Raw genomic sequence first — 14630 nt, forward strand, 5'->3', positions numbered from 1 at the left:
AACTGGCACAGATAGGGGGCAAAATGAGCCTCTGCTTGAATTTGTGTCTATGGATGCAAAACCTGAAAGAAAGCAATCAGTAATAGCATCATATCCCTGCATATGTATCATTGTTGATCCATGGAAGACTGCAGCCTCCTGCAGTAACATTTACACATAATAAATACATTTCAGTCAAACATATTTTCAGCCTGTCCTAGAATTCAAGAATTTTCAATGATGATATTTAAGTATATGGGTGAAGTTTCAGGTATTCAAATTCCTTTTTGACCCAGACCCTTTGTCTTGGGAGACACACTTGAGTTATTTGAGGATAAATACTCTCAAAATTGGATTCAGACAAGTACAATGTAGGAAGACAAGTTATACTTAGAGGTTGGAAGAATTGGTGGGGGGAGGGGAACCATCATTTTAGAAGAGGGCTTCAGAAATGACCAAAGTGGGCAGCGTTGGAACACGTCCTTACAGTTTGATAAGTTGGATGTCTAGGCACAAAAATGGGGCAAGTATCTAGGTTTCCTGGGCGGAAATAGTGGTGGATGTTGTGGTAAAGCACATTAATGGACGGCAGGTTTTTTTTTCCCTCTGTTACTACAGGTCTAAATAGACACATATTGTTATTATATTAATATTTTATGCTGCCATGTTTGTTTCTATTTTATGGATGTGTTGTAAATTATGATTCACATAACTTTAAGAACTGAACAATAAAATTTAAATCATTAAAAAAACTTATTTTCACCCATTTGCAGGCTTTTTAAAAAATTCTCAAAATAAAACAAATACATTATTTTAAGGGTACAGCATTTAGTGTTGGTCTTTGATGAAGAGATATTAGATTATTTTCTACAGCCTGATTAAGGAACACAGTTTAAAAAAAAAAATCACTTTGTTCTCATGTGAAATCATTCACTTTGGGAAAAAAAAAGTAGATTGGATTATTATTTAAATTGGAGAAAGATTGCAGCATTCTGTTGTGCAGAGAGACCTGTGTGTGCGTATGCATGCATCTCTAAAGGTTATTTGCAGGTACAGCAGGTCATCCAGACGGCAAATATTGACCTCCATTGCTCGAGGGATTGAATATAAAAACAGGGAGATTCTGCTGCAACTGTACAGGGTACAAATGACGTCACATTTCTGGTCTCCTCACCCGAGAAAGGGTAGACTGGCCTAGGAGGCAGTGCTGAGGAGGTACACCAGATTGAATCCAGGGGCTTAACTTAGGAGGAGACATTAAGTTGACTTGGACTATACTCGCTTGGTAGAGAAACAATAAACGAGCAGACTATTTTTTAAATAGGGAGAAAATTGAACATACCCAGATGCAAAAGCACCTGAGGGTCTTCTGGCAGGTAAACTAGCGTGTTGAGCTGGTGGTGAAGCAGGCAAATGCAATGCTGCCATTCATTTCAAGAGGAATAGAATATAAGAGCAGGGATGAGATGTTGAGGATTTACAAGGCACTGGCGAGACCACACTTGGAGTATTGAAAGCAGTTTTGGGCTCCTCATTTAAGAAAGGATGTGCTGACTTTGGAGAGGGTTCAGAGGTTCACAAGGATGATTCCAGGAATGAAAGGGTTATCATAGGAGAAGCATTTGATGGTTCTTGGAATACTCACTGGAATTTAGGAGAATGAGGGGGGGAGGGGGGATCTCATTAAAACATTTTGAATGATGAAAAGAGTGGATGCAGAAAGGTTGTTTCCCCATGGTGGGATAGTCTAAGACAAGAGGGAACATCGCCCACTTAGAACAGAGATGCAGAGGAATTTCTTCACCTGAGGGTGGCAAATCTGTGGAATTTGCTGCCACAGGCAGTTGTGGAGGTCAGGTCATAGAGATTGACTAGCCAGGGCATCAGAGGTTATGGGGAAAAGGCTGGGCAGTGGGGCTCAGAGAAAAAAAGTAAATCAGCTCATGATTAAATGGTGACGCAAACTCAACGGGCTGAATGAACTATTTCTGCTCCTTTGTCTTGTGGTCTTAATGAGAAGGGATTTTAAAGAAATATATAGAATCATGAGAGAGAGATAAGATAGAAAAAGGAAGTTTGTTTCCACTGGTAGGGGGACATGGCCTATAGATCTAGGGGAGGTGAAGGTGGGGGGGGGGGGGGGGCGGGTGGGGTGAGGTAAGGAGTAAGTGCTCCCAGAATGCAGTGAATCTTTAGAATTCTCCATCCAAAGAAGTAGTAGAGGGTATGTTATTGAATATATGCAAGACACAGATCGATTTTTGCATAGCAAGGTAATTAAGGATTATGGGGAAAAGGCAGGTAAATCGAGCTGAGCCCATGACCAGATCAACCTTGACCTTGTTGAGTGGCAGAACAGGCTCAACTCCTGCTCCTATTTCTTACGTTCTTATAACATGGAAGAGCATAGGTGTAAACAGTGGCAAGAAACCGTTTCTGACCTTTCCTTGGAGTGAAACATGCAAGTCTGCTGATGCTGTGCTTGCAAATTAAAACCACAGAAGTGTTGGAGGAGCTCAGCAGGTCTCGTAACGTCCATGGGGGGGGGGGGGGGGGTAAATATATATAGCCAACTTTTCCTTGCTTTGGTGGCTCAGAGAGAGAACTTTGCTAAGAAGAAATCAATCTTAAAAACATATGCATCAGTGCATTTCCCTTTGGTCTAACCGTGGGTCCAAATACATAATATTGGCTTGCACAGAAGTAAAAAGAAACCTTTCACAATATTATTCACCTTCATCTTAGCTGTTTTCAAGCATGCAGGCTCCAACTCAGCTGTTTTCATCTGTAATAGGAAAGTAAAATATATACAGTATAAAACGTGATCTCATACATCAGTGAACTTCCATTATTACCCAAGATCGATGGGGAGCATGCAATACAAATTAGGTTCCAAGCAAGAATGGCTTGTTTTCATAGAACTCAAAAAATTTGCCCATGGGAGGATTATGTTTGGCCTGAGCATATTTGTGGGAATGAGATTGTCAATGAACAACTGTATATTCATTCCAGCTTTACGTTCCTTGTGCTTTCTACTTTGTGAAAATTTACAGTTAAAATAACCCCAAAAGAACAGATTTTCAAGGCTACATATCATGGAAAAAAAACATTAAACTTTTCTACCTGTTGCTGGATAATTCCTACAAATGACAAACATGTACAACATTTCTTTCAGCTCAGCTTCTTTTGGAAGAAATGCACTTACTGAGGATTTGGTCAAGATTGCTGAGAGTCAGGGGAAAATGTTAAATTCAGAGTGGATCAATTCATGTCCATCTTTACTTTGAATACCATTAAATTATGAATAAGTATCGGATAGCACAATGCTACTACTGCACCAGTGACCCAGGTTTGAATCCAGTGCTGTCTGTAAGGCGTTCATACGTTCTCTGTGTTTGCTCCGGTTTCCTCCTGCCCTTCAAAACACATAGAAGTTGTAGGCTAATTGGGCACACGGGCCATAAAGGCCTGTTAAATTAAACTAATTTTTTTTTAAAAAAGAGATGGGTAAAGCTACTGTTAAATGGCACTCTAATTTCCTTCCACATCTCAAATATATGTTGGTAAATTAATGGGCTTAAATACCCTTTACTGTGTAAATAAACGGTAAAGGATTTAAAGCAGAATTGATCGTCATAGGAAAGAGAGTAAGAAGGCCTACAGAGGAATGAAGAGAAATGAGGGTTCTGCTGGGAACTAGAATGGAGGAGTTGGGCTGAACAGTCTCCTTCTTTACCATAAGCAAGGGTCCAACTGCAGATCTCAAGTTCTTTTTATCTTTTAAAAAAACACAGCATCTATGATACATGTTGTCCTTGAGCAGCAAATGGGTTCTCCACCACATTGGTGTTTTGCACCCCAGCGCCAGCAGACTTTGTTTAACTCTGTTTTTACCCATGTCCTCACATCAATTTTATGCGCATCAGAAAATACACTCATAACCATGCCTATACAGTATTGGAAAGAGTGACACCAAAAGCATAGAAGATTGTTAAGAAAGGGTAAAGGGAGAGATAGAGAATGAGGGGTAGAGAAGGAGAGGTTGAGTGTGACATTCTCCCATTTTTCAGTTCATTTTATTTGTGTGGAACTGTCACTTTAAGAGAACAGCTGTAACAAAAGCCGGAAGGTTCTAGAAAGTGACTGTGAACTAGCTTTGAAGACAGCATGCTCCAAAAGTTAATACACTTGCAAAGTGAAGGAAAGCGCCCTGAAGCAGAGACTGTGTGACCAGCTTATTGAAAAGACAGTGCATAACTTGCTGAGGAGGCCATTTTAAGAAGGCAGCACTGGAGTAAAGAACTCTTTGACCTCCTTTGTAGGAATGAGAAACCCACTTGGCCTCATTGCGTGGTCATAGGCAAAATGTCATATTTCCTCCTGTTAGTTATAGAGGGACGAGAAGACTACTTCGACTAACCCACAAAAAGGATTCTAATTGCAGAAGAAATGCTGCACTTGGAGGGTGACCAAAGTGGGAGTCACTTGAGTTCAGGAGAGGTAGGGGAGAGAAAGAGGAGGATAAAAAGAAGAGGTAGAAGAAAGGAGAGGGGGAAGAAGGAGAGAGGAAGAGGAAAGAAAAGGAGATAAGAGGGAGGGGAGGAAGAAAGAGGGAGGGGAGAAAGAGAGAAATGGAGGGAGGAAAAGGGAAAGAGAGAGGGAGACTGATGATGATAATGAACAAGGGGGATATTTTGCAACTTCACTTGGTTGTTTTATCCAAAGTAAGCAAGTACAAGAAAAAAAAATGCAATGCAGATCATAAGCAGAGTGAGATATGAAATATCAGCATGGGAATTTATCCGAGTTGGCATTATCCTCAAACTACAGTGTCGACATCAAGCCCTTGGTGCACCTGGACTAGTGAGGTTACTGCACGAGCATCATTATGCATTGCGCATTTCAACTTCACCAGTTCATATTAATCACAGCTCCCTCAAGCAGCAGGGGAATTCAGGCTATGGTAAGGCTCCAGGTCTCCACCTGCTGATATCTCTCAGAAATAACATTTGTGGAGCTCAGGAAAGCAGATCTGGCTTGCTGATATTGACCTCCATTGTTGAATGCTCCATTAACCAGATGAATGGGACACCGCTCACTACGGGCTTGGATAAGTCAGTGCCTTCAGGGGAAAAAAAAAATCTGACAGAGGAAACCCACATGCGAATTTTTCCTGGTTACAAATTACACTGGACAATGAAGATTTTACTTCCTGAACACGGTTGGGTGTATTTTATGAATTTTGGGCAGCCGATCACAAAAAGCACCGTAACATTTTCCTATCATGGAGCATTTTGTAGCTATAACCTATTTTTGTGATTTTCTGTCATATTTTAAGTCTACTAGAATATTGACCTGTTTTGGTCAGTCCAAGAATGCCTGGGCATGCACTCAGTGCAAGTTGCTATACAAATGTTGTCTTAGACCTGGACATGCTTGGAAGGCATTTAAAGATGTTATTGAGAATTTTTTTGGTAACCATAGAGCATCAAACCTCATTCAGCATGAAGAGCAACAGCACCCAACTGGGGATTAGTATTTATGACCAGATGTTTTACTCTGTTAATTGACAGAAAAATTAGGTTAAAAGAAGGGGGAAATCATGAAAATTTGTAGAAGTAAAAACGTGAAATGCTGGAGAAATTCAGTTGGTCAAACCGTGTCCTTTAAATAACAAAGGTGAAGATACATAACTGATGTTAAAAGAAGGGGGTGATCGTGTCATACAAAAGGCTAAAACATTTATGCTTTTCAAATAGTTAAATGTAGACAAATACTACAACTTGACTCGACGGGAGCAGTTGTAGCAGCTGCGATTCAATGACTCACTGGTTAACAAACATATGCCACATATTGAAGTAGTGGGCTTTTTCATGAACTGCATCTCGTGACACAGTCAAAAATATTAACCAACAAGGGGGGAAACATTACAAACTACCAGCAGGGCACCATTGCACTGTAGCAATGCCAATATGGTTCCCATGCCATTGAGCCCTTAATCATAGTGGTGTGAAAGCACTCTGCAAATGCTATCAGAATCCTTGCCAGGGTCCCTTGTTTGCTTTCCAGTTGGCAGTGAGAAGTCTTATAGCACAATGCCAACTGTATTCATGGCTTCAAGACCAAGGAAAATGTGCAAGAGGAAAACTGGAGAATTCAAGGGACAGGCTGACTCCAAAATCACATCAGCAAGTGAAGGATGGCATGATTACCACGGCAGTTAGTGGAAACTGTTATAGCGCCAGTGACCCGGGTTCTAATCTGCTGTTGTCTGTAAGGAGTTTGTACATTCTCCCTGTGTCTCTGTGTACTCCGGTTTCCTCCACCCTTCAAAACACACCAGGATTGTCAGTCAATTGGGTGTAATTTGGCTCGTGGGCCAAAAGGGCTTGTAATCATGGCGTAGGTCTAAATTAAACATTTAAATACAACAGTGGGGTTTCATCTGGAAGTGCAATCAATTGTCCTGCCTAACACCAGTCACCAGCTGGAAAACAGGAAGGAATTTTGAAAATGTGAAAAAAAGGTTGTTTTAACAAATTTATCCAGAAATTTAACCATAAAATGCTGAATACAAATGTGCTGGAGAAACTCAGCAAGTCACACAGCATCCATAGGAAGGAAAGGGTAACATCATTACGGACGTGGGAGCTCATATCATCTCCCTTTCCAAAGATCAATCCCCAACACTCAGGTGACTTAATTGGGATATACAAGATTGATAGGGTGGACAGCGAGCACCTTCCCCCAAACCCCACCCCTGAGGTAAAAGTAGCAAATATCAGAGGATATCTGTTTGAGGCAAGTGGAAGAAAGTTTAGGGGAGATGTCAGGGGTAGAGAGTGCCTGGAATGCATTGCCAGGGGTGATGGCTGGAGGCTGGTACAATAGGAATGTTTAAAAGGCTCATGGATACAAGACAAATAGAAGGTTATGGGTGTAAGATAGAGAAGGATTAGAATGTTGTGCAGTAGGTTTACACAGGTGGGCACAATGTCATGGGCCAAAGGATCTATACTATGCTCTAATGTTCTATGTTCTACTCTGATATTCTGGTCTTCGGACTCCATGATGTCAAGTCATCTTTACTTATCATTCATACCATGCTTGCACGGTAAAGATGATGAAGCATTTCTCCAGGACCATGGAGGATATTTCCATAAATATAAACTTGAATAGAATTTAAACACATTGAAATATTAAAATATTAGGATGTATGCAGTAAAAGTTCACACTACGCTATTCATATAGGTTCTGGGAATTCAGGAGCCAGATGGCTTGGGGAAAAAAAAATGATTCCCAATCTGGACATTGGGGCCTGAGTGCTATGGTACCTTCTACCAGACAGCAGAAGGGAGAACAGTTTACATGAGGGGTGTGTGGAGTCCTTCACAATGTTTATTGCCTTTCGTCTGCATCGAGTCTTGGAGATGTCCCTCCAATGATCTTTCCCACTGACCTCACTTACTCTACAGGCTCTTGCGGTCCAAGGTGGTACAGCTTCCAAACCAGGCGTTGACGCAGTTGGGCAATGGATGTTTCCCTCAACTTCTAACACAGATAGCACTGCAGACCTCCAAACCTCTTCCCTACGGGTGATAATAATCTGTCTCTGTTGATCTTCTACCAGCCCAGGGAATTCTCGGCTATGCTGATTGCCACAGTCTATATTCCACCTTTGGCTAATAAGGGTAAAGCCATGAAGGAGCGTTATGATGCCATGATCGTTGCTGGAGACTTCAATCATGCCAATCTGAAAACGGTCTTACCATGGTTTCAACAGCATACGAACTTCACCACCAGAGAGCACACTCTGGATCAGGTGTACACCAACGTCCCTGGTGCGTACAAGGCTGCATCTCACCCCTACCTCAGTTACTTGGATCACGTATCCATCCTGCTGACCTCGGCATAGAGACTGCTGGGAAAGCACACTATGTCAGTTTTCAGGGAGATCAGAATGGGGGGAGGGGTGGAACAGCAGCACTACAAGACTGCATTTGGACCACAGACTGGAGCTGTTTCAGTGAGGCGGCCACCTACAACACTCATGTAAACATAAACGAGTGACTGGCTACATCAGTAAGTGCCTTGAGGTTGTCCCCAAGGTCAAATGTTTCACAACCAGGGCTAACCAGAAACCATGGTTGGATGCAGAGATCCAGGCACTTTTCAGAGCTCGTGATGCTGCCTTCAGGACAGGGTGTAGGATGGAACAAAGATCAGCCAGGGCTGAACTCTCCTGTGCAATCCTGAAGGCAAAGCATGGGAATGCTTGGAAGATCTGGACAGCTGTCCGACACCAGTGACATGAGACGCATGTAACAAGGGATCAAGACTATAACAGATGATGTCAACCTTGCAAATTAAGGACACTGATGCCTCCCTCCCAGACAGACTGAACACCTTCTATGCATGGTTTGATGAGAAGATCAAGATGATGCCAAAGAAAGCTCCGTGTCCCCCTGTTGAACTGGTCTCCTGCATAGCCGTGGCCAGGGTTAGGAGAACCCTACCTAAGGCGAACCCGCACAAGGTAGCAGAACCAGACAACGTACCTGGTCGGGTACTGAAGGACTGCGCAGACCAATCGACAGAGATCTTCACAGAAATATTCAACACCTCACTGCAGCAGTCGATCATTCCCACGGGGTTCAAGACTGCACCATCATTGCAGTACCCAAGAGGGAGACAATAACAGGTCTCAATGAGCATCTGATGATGGAACGTATCAAAGCACACCTGCCAGAGATGCCGGACCCATTTCAATTTGCCTATAGAAGAAACCGTTCCACAGATGATGCTTATAGACTTGTTGCTTCACTCCATCCTGGCCCACCTGGGAATGACGCCTCATATGCCAGGCTGCTGTTCATGGATTTTAGCTCGGCGTTTAATATGGTCATTCCTCATTGCTGGTAGAGAAGTTTCTCTCACTGGGACACTCTCTGTAACTGGATCCTAGACTTCCTAATGGAAAAACCATAGACTGTCCAGGTCCTAGCAGAATATCGAGCACTGTCACGCTGAGCACTGGCGCACCTCAGGACTGTGTGCTCGGCCCACTCCTGTTCACGCTACTGTCCCATGATTGCATAATCAGATCCAGCCCCAACAGTGTCATCGAGTTTTCAGATGACACAACAGTCGTTGTCCTCAACAATGAAGTGTCACACTACAGAGAAGAGGTAGAAAATCCTGTGAAATGGTGCGAGAGTACCAACCTGAGTCTCAACATGGACAAGATGAAGGAGAAGATTGTGGACTTAAGGACGACCACCCTTCACTATAGATCAATACTCAGTAGTAGAGAGAGTGCAGATCACCAAGTTCCTTGGAGTTCACTTAACTAGTGACCTATCATGGACACTGAACATCTCCTCATTTGTCAGGAAGGCTCAACAGTGACTGCATTTCCTGAGAAGACTGAAGCGGGCAAGGATATCGGCCACCATTATGTCAACCTATTGGAGCTCTATAGAGAGCGACCTGGCTGGCTGCATCACAGTGTGGTATGGTTGCTGCAAAGAAATAGATTGGAGGTCAATCCACATGACCATAAGAGTGGCAGAGAGCCTTCCTCCCCCCCCCCCCCCCCATCATCGACGTGATCTTCCGAGATCATTGTCTGAAGTGGGCATGGAAAATCACTGAGGATCCCTTCCACCCTGCATGCAGCATCTTTCAGCTGCTCCATTGGGGAAAAGATTCAGGAGTATCAGAGCCAGTAGAACAGTTGCTTTCCATGGGCAGTGAGAATGCTGAACAACCAAAGGAACTGCTCACTCTAACCATAAGAGACTCTCATTTGTTCAAAACAATATTTATTTATTTTTAAAAGATAAAATACTTGTCCTGCATATATATTACTTATATGTGGTATGTCTGGCTATGTGTCTGCATGTTTTGCACTGAGGACACAAAGAAATCCTGTTTCGTCATGTTGTACTTGTTCAATCAGATGACAATAAACTTGATTTGACCTGATGATTCTTTCCCATATTACCCAGCCACCGCATGGCTTGATCAGGCCAACCATCCTATTCCCCCTGAACTTGGTCTTAAGGTCAATTCTGGTGACAAATTTTCCAATAAGAAAACGTGCACCATACATTTATTTAGCAACAGGAGGCCAACAGAGGAAATGAATCTGAGCTTCCCACTTCGCACTGGAACTTCTGAGCCATTACTAGATAAATTTGCCACATGCAAAACGATTCATTAATAACTGACTTGTTAAAGAACATAACAAGGTTGGTGATTGATAACAAGTGTAATGTTTTATGAATGGTGGATAAATCCATAATCAGACAAGTGTGCAAAGTAGATTATTTGTCAATGTTCAAATATTCATGGATGGTTGTTGTTGAATGCTTATATTTTTGCACATTCATGTTAACAGTTAGAACCAATTACTTGAAAATAAGAAATTTAAAGTACATTCCCCGAATTATATCTCCATTTTCTCCCTTTGCTTGACGGTCATACATTAACAGTTCCTCCCAGTCCTCTGCAAATGAAGCAGTCCCTAGGAAAAGCATGTTTGGAGCCAAAAATCAGCTTTCCACTTCAATTCTCCTTCCTGGTGTTTAAACAAATGTGCTATTCATAATCAATCAGTGATCATCCGTGATTGCTTTCTCCGTATATTTCTCTCTGAGATTTACAGGAACAAGAGCAATCAATTGCAAGCAAACTCCCCCCCCCCCCCCACTGAATTGCATCAAAACATGGTAAAGCTATTTCCTACTTTAAAACACAATTGATTTTCAAGTCTCCTATTAGAAATTAAAATAATCGCTATCAGTTGTTATTCATTGTGTTAATGAGGTACATCTGGATCACTGTGTGTGATTCACTTCCATAACCCAGTCATATTTTTTGAAGGACAGCCACTGGAAGGAAATCCAGTGGGTTAATAGCTGCCACTGGCCCATCAAATCCAGCTACTGCCCTCTGATACGTGTTACACTCAAATCAACCCTAATATCACCCTTAGAGGTGGGTGCCAAGTAAAGAAAACATTCCTCTGGATTTTCTGTGGTCTGGCAGAGATAATGGAAATGTTATGCCATTCACAAAAGTGCTGGAGAAACTCAGCAGGTCACACAGCGTCCATAGGAAGCAGCATTTCGGATCTGAGCCCTTCATAGGGGTAAAAGCAGGCAGACACCTGGATATAAAGGTGAGGGGAGGATGGAAGAAGGGTCAGGGGGAGGAGCACGGGCCAACAGGTCATAAATGGGTATGGGTGGGAGTGCAGAAGAGAAAAAAACTGACAAGTGATGGGGGAAGAGGAGAGCTCTCTGAATGGATAGGGAAGAAGATGGGGAGACAGAGGGCTGAAGAAAGATGGTGAGACAGGGAAGGGGCTTAATTGTAACTGGAGAAGTCAATGTTATTGCAATATGATTTGAGAGGGCCCAGACAGAATACTAGGCGTTGTTCCTCCAATTTTCAGCTAGCCTCAGTTTGACGGTGTATGAAGCTATAGACAGACATCTCGGCGTGGGAATGGGGTGTGGAAATGAAATAGTTGGCCACTGGGATGTCTGTTACTGCAGCAGACAGAGTGAAGGAGCTCAATGGAACGATCTCCTCCTCATCTGTGTCCAGTCTGTCCGATGTAGTGGAAGCCACGATGGGAACATGAGAAGCAGTAAATGGCCCCTGCAGGTTCACAAGTGTTGCAAAACATTGGAGGTGGTGTACCAAAGTGGAGGAACAACATCTCATATTCTGTCTGGGCACTCACCAACCTGATGGCATTAACATCGACTTTTCCAGTTTCTGAAAGGCCCCTCCCGTCTCTCTCTCTCTCTCTTTCTCTATCCCTCTCTCTTTTCCCCAGCTTCTCACCCCCTTCGCTCCATTCAGAAAGCAGCCCTCTCCCCTTATCCCTTCTCAGGCCACTTTTTTTTTCTTCTGCCCTCCCACCCAGATCCACATATGACCTGTTGGCCTGTGCTCCTCCCCGCCTGCCCCTTCTTCCCTTCTCCCCTCTCTATTCGGGCATCTGCCTGCCTTTTGCACGCACCTTGGTGAAGTGCTCAGGCCTGAAACCTTGGTTATATACCTTTGCTTCCCGTGGATGTTGCGTGACACGCTCCATTTCTCCAGTACCTTTGTGTATTGCCCTGCAATCACAGCATCTGCAGACTTTCCTGTTTAACAACAAATAACTGAAAAGTTGATGCTGGTAAATAATTGCCATCTTTGTTTTGTATCATATCTGCAGGGTCAGTTATATTGCACAATGGAATATCAGGAGATTCCCTTGAATCATCAGTGGAAATGATGCTTATGTGCTTGGCTTGATCTGTTACCTCAGGTGGCAAAAAGATCCACCCGCATGAAATCCTTAGTGCTTCCACAGGAGAACAGGAGAAGCAATTGTAATTGTTGGTTAGTTAAAGGAGAAAGCAATCTTACTGGGGTGTAAACCAAGATTGGTGGTTCATTCTCAGTTCTCCCCATCTCACTGCTGAAGTCACACTCCTATCCAACATCTGATTTCCACCCCCCGCTTTGTTTAAACCAGACAGACCTCTTCTGAACTGCTATGCGAGAGGATGCAGAGGCTTTGTGTGGCTGAGGGAGTGTTGGAGGCAAAGCCATGGAGACTCAGTGACTGGGGGGGGGGGGGGTCCTCTCTTTTGTTCCCTTTCTCTTGCTGTAAGGGACACTGGACAATGTCCGCTGGTGGTGAATCCTTGTCTGCCTTACAGTAGACTAAAGGAAATTTTATGTAAGATAACATTTTCTGATTTATTATATGACAATAAAATAATTTTGAAACAGTCCTATTTTAATTTGTAGTTCTACCTTAATTTACCCTGAACTGATTCAGCAGTTCTACCACCATGCTGCGTTGGTATCCCTGAAGTTCTCAAACCCCCTCCTCACACAATCCCCAATCCAAAGAACCCTTAAAATTTTGTAAGTTTATATGTTGAACTCAATAAAAATATTTAAAAAAAAAGAAAAGGACTGATGAGTGGTCTAACTGGGTTACTGAGGGCTGCCAGGAGGACTTCTCACATGTACGATGGTGGATACTCTACTGAGGTAGGCACAGAGTGAACCATTTAATTTGCCATCAACACCCTGCCAGGTTTCCATATGTCAGTCAAACCTCTCACTCTGGATGATAGTCTAGTCACATTTCAGTAACACAGCTCACGCTTTCCTACACATGTTTCCATATCAGGTAATTAAACAATAAAAACAACACCATCTTGCATTGATAAATGATCTTTATCGTCAAAGGCCAAAGCTGCCTTTTTGATGGCTTGTCAGGTGGAAGAGAAAAGAAAGGTTAAAGAGATATGCTTCTGACATGATTTTCAAAAGAGGAGTCATAAAGATGTAGTTACTTCAAAAAAAGGCGCAATTAATAATGCTCGTTGAATTGAGTAGGAGATCGCACAAAAGACAAGCAGAAGGATTGTCCTTGTAAGGAGCGAGGATTAAACAAAATCATAGAACAAGGATGGGATAACCACGGGCATAATGGTTAGCGTAGGGGTTAGTGCAATACTATTACAGCACCAATGACTAGAATTGGAGGTCGCCGCTGTGTCAGCAGTTTGAAGGCTCTTTGCTGTGACCAGTTTCCTCCCACAATTACAAAGGCGTTACGTTACATTACATGGTTAGTAATTTCATTGGACCCAGGTGTAATCAGGCAGTGTGGGATCATGGGCCAGAATGCCTGTTGTCATGCTCTACATCTAAACTTAACATTAAAAAAATTAAAATAATTCCACAGGGGAATAATTCAAGGGATAAAGAATGAAGTTCTAAAGGCAGATCACTGGGAAACTCCATGATCTGTAAATAGTGTGGATTAGTGAGGAGAAGACACTGCTGAACAGCTTCAGGCCATGGAGAAAAGCTGAGTTATAGAGATGAGTTAAGGATGAAAATGTAAGTACTTCTCAGATGAAAAATATTGGATCAATATTGCTCCAGTTCCTAGGGTTTGTCAGAGGTGAGCTTTTAAAATGATTCTAAGTTTATTGCCATCGCTGAGAGATTTAAATCAGCTATTAACTGTTTCAGCTGTTGCCACAGATGAGAGCAGTTTATATAGATTGGGTTCAGCGAGGTAGTCTCCAATAACTGTAACTTCATTATCCTGGGAGCAGGATTCATTAGTAAAAGAAACAGGGAAATGCTGGAGGAACTCAGCCGGTCTCACAGTGTAAAGATATATTACTAACGTTTTGGACCTTCCTCAGGTATGGTGTCTGTATACAAAGGCTGGGGAAAAGAATGGGAGGGGGAGGTGTGCAGACCAACAGATAAAAATTATTAGAAGTAAAACATGAAAACCTGTAGACACCGCGGTTGAAATAAAAACACAATGCTGGAGAAACTCAGTAGGTCAAGCAGAGTACATTATACAGCAAAGATAAAAATACATACTTGATGAAGGGCTCAAGCCCGAAACGTTGGTTATAAATTTTTACCTTTGCTAATATAAAGGACACTACTTGACCTGCTGAGTTTCTCCAGCATTGTGTGCTTACTTTTAGATAAAAGCTATTAATTGATGGATATGATAGGAGGACCGAACAAGAGAGAGGAAAAGTGAGAATTGATTTTGGCTCTGTGGAAGGAGATAGAGGAAAAAAAAGGAGAGATAG

At 42.6% G+C, this 14630-nt stretch overlaps 1 protein-coding gene across 1 annotated transcript in view; it reads right to left on the reverse strand.

The window, feature by feature from the left end:
- The window catches only part of LOC138746677 (uncharacterized), a 74218-nt gene that overhangs the window by 7084 nt on the left and 52504 nt on the right, over positions 1–14630 (reverse strand). The window contains 1 exon segment of the mRNA XM_069904967.1: positions 2714–2764. Within this exon segment, the coding sequence (XP_069761068.1) occupies positions 2714–2764 (51 nt within the window).

The sequence above is a fragment of the Narcine bancroftii genome, chromosome 12, assembly GCF_036971445.1.
Source record: "Narcine bancroftii isolate sNarBan1 chromosome 12, sNarBan1.hap1, whole genome shotgun sequence".
NCBI classification, from domain to species: Eukaryota; Metazoa; Chordata; class Chondrichthyes; order Torpediniformes; family Narcinidae; genus Narcine; species Narcine bancroftii.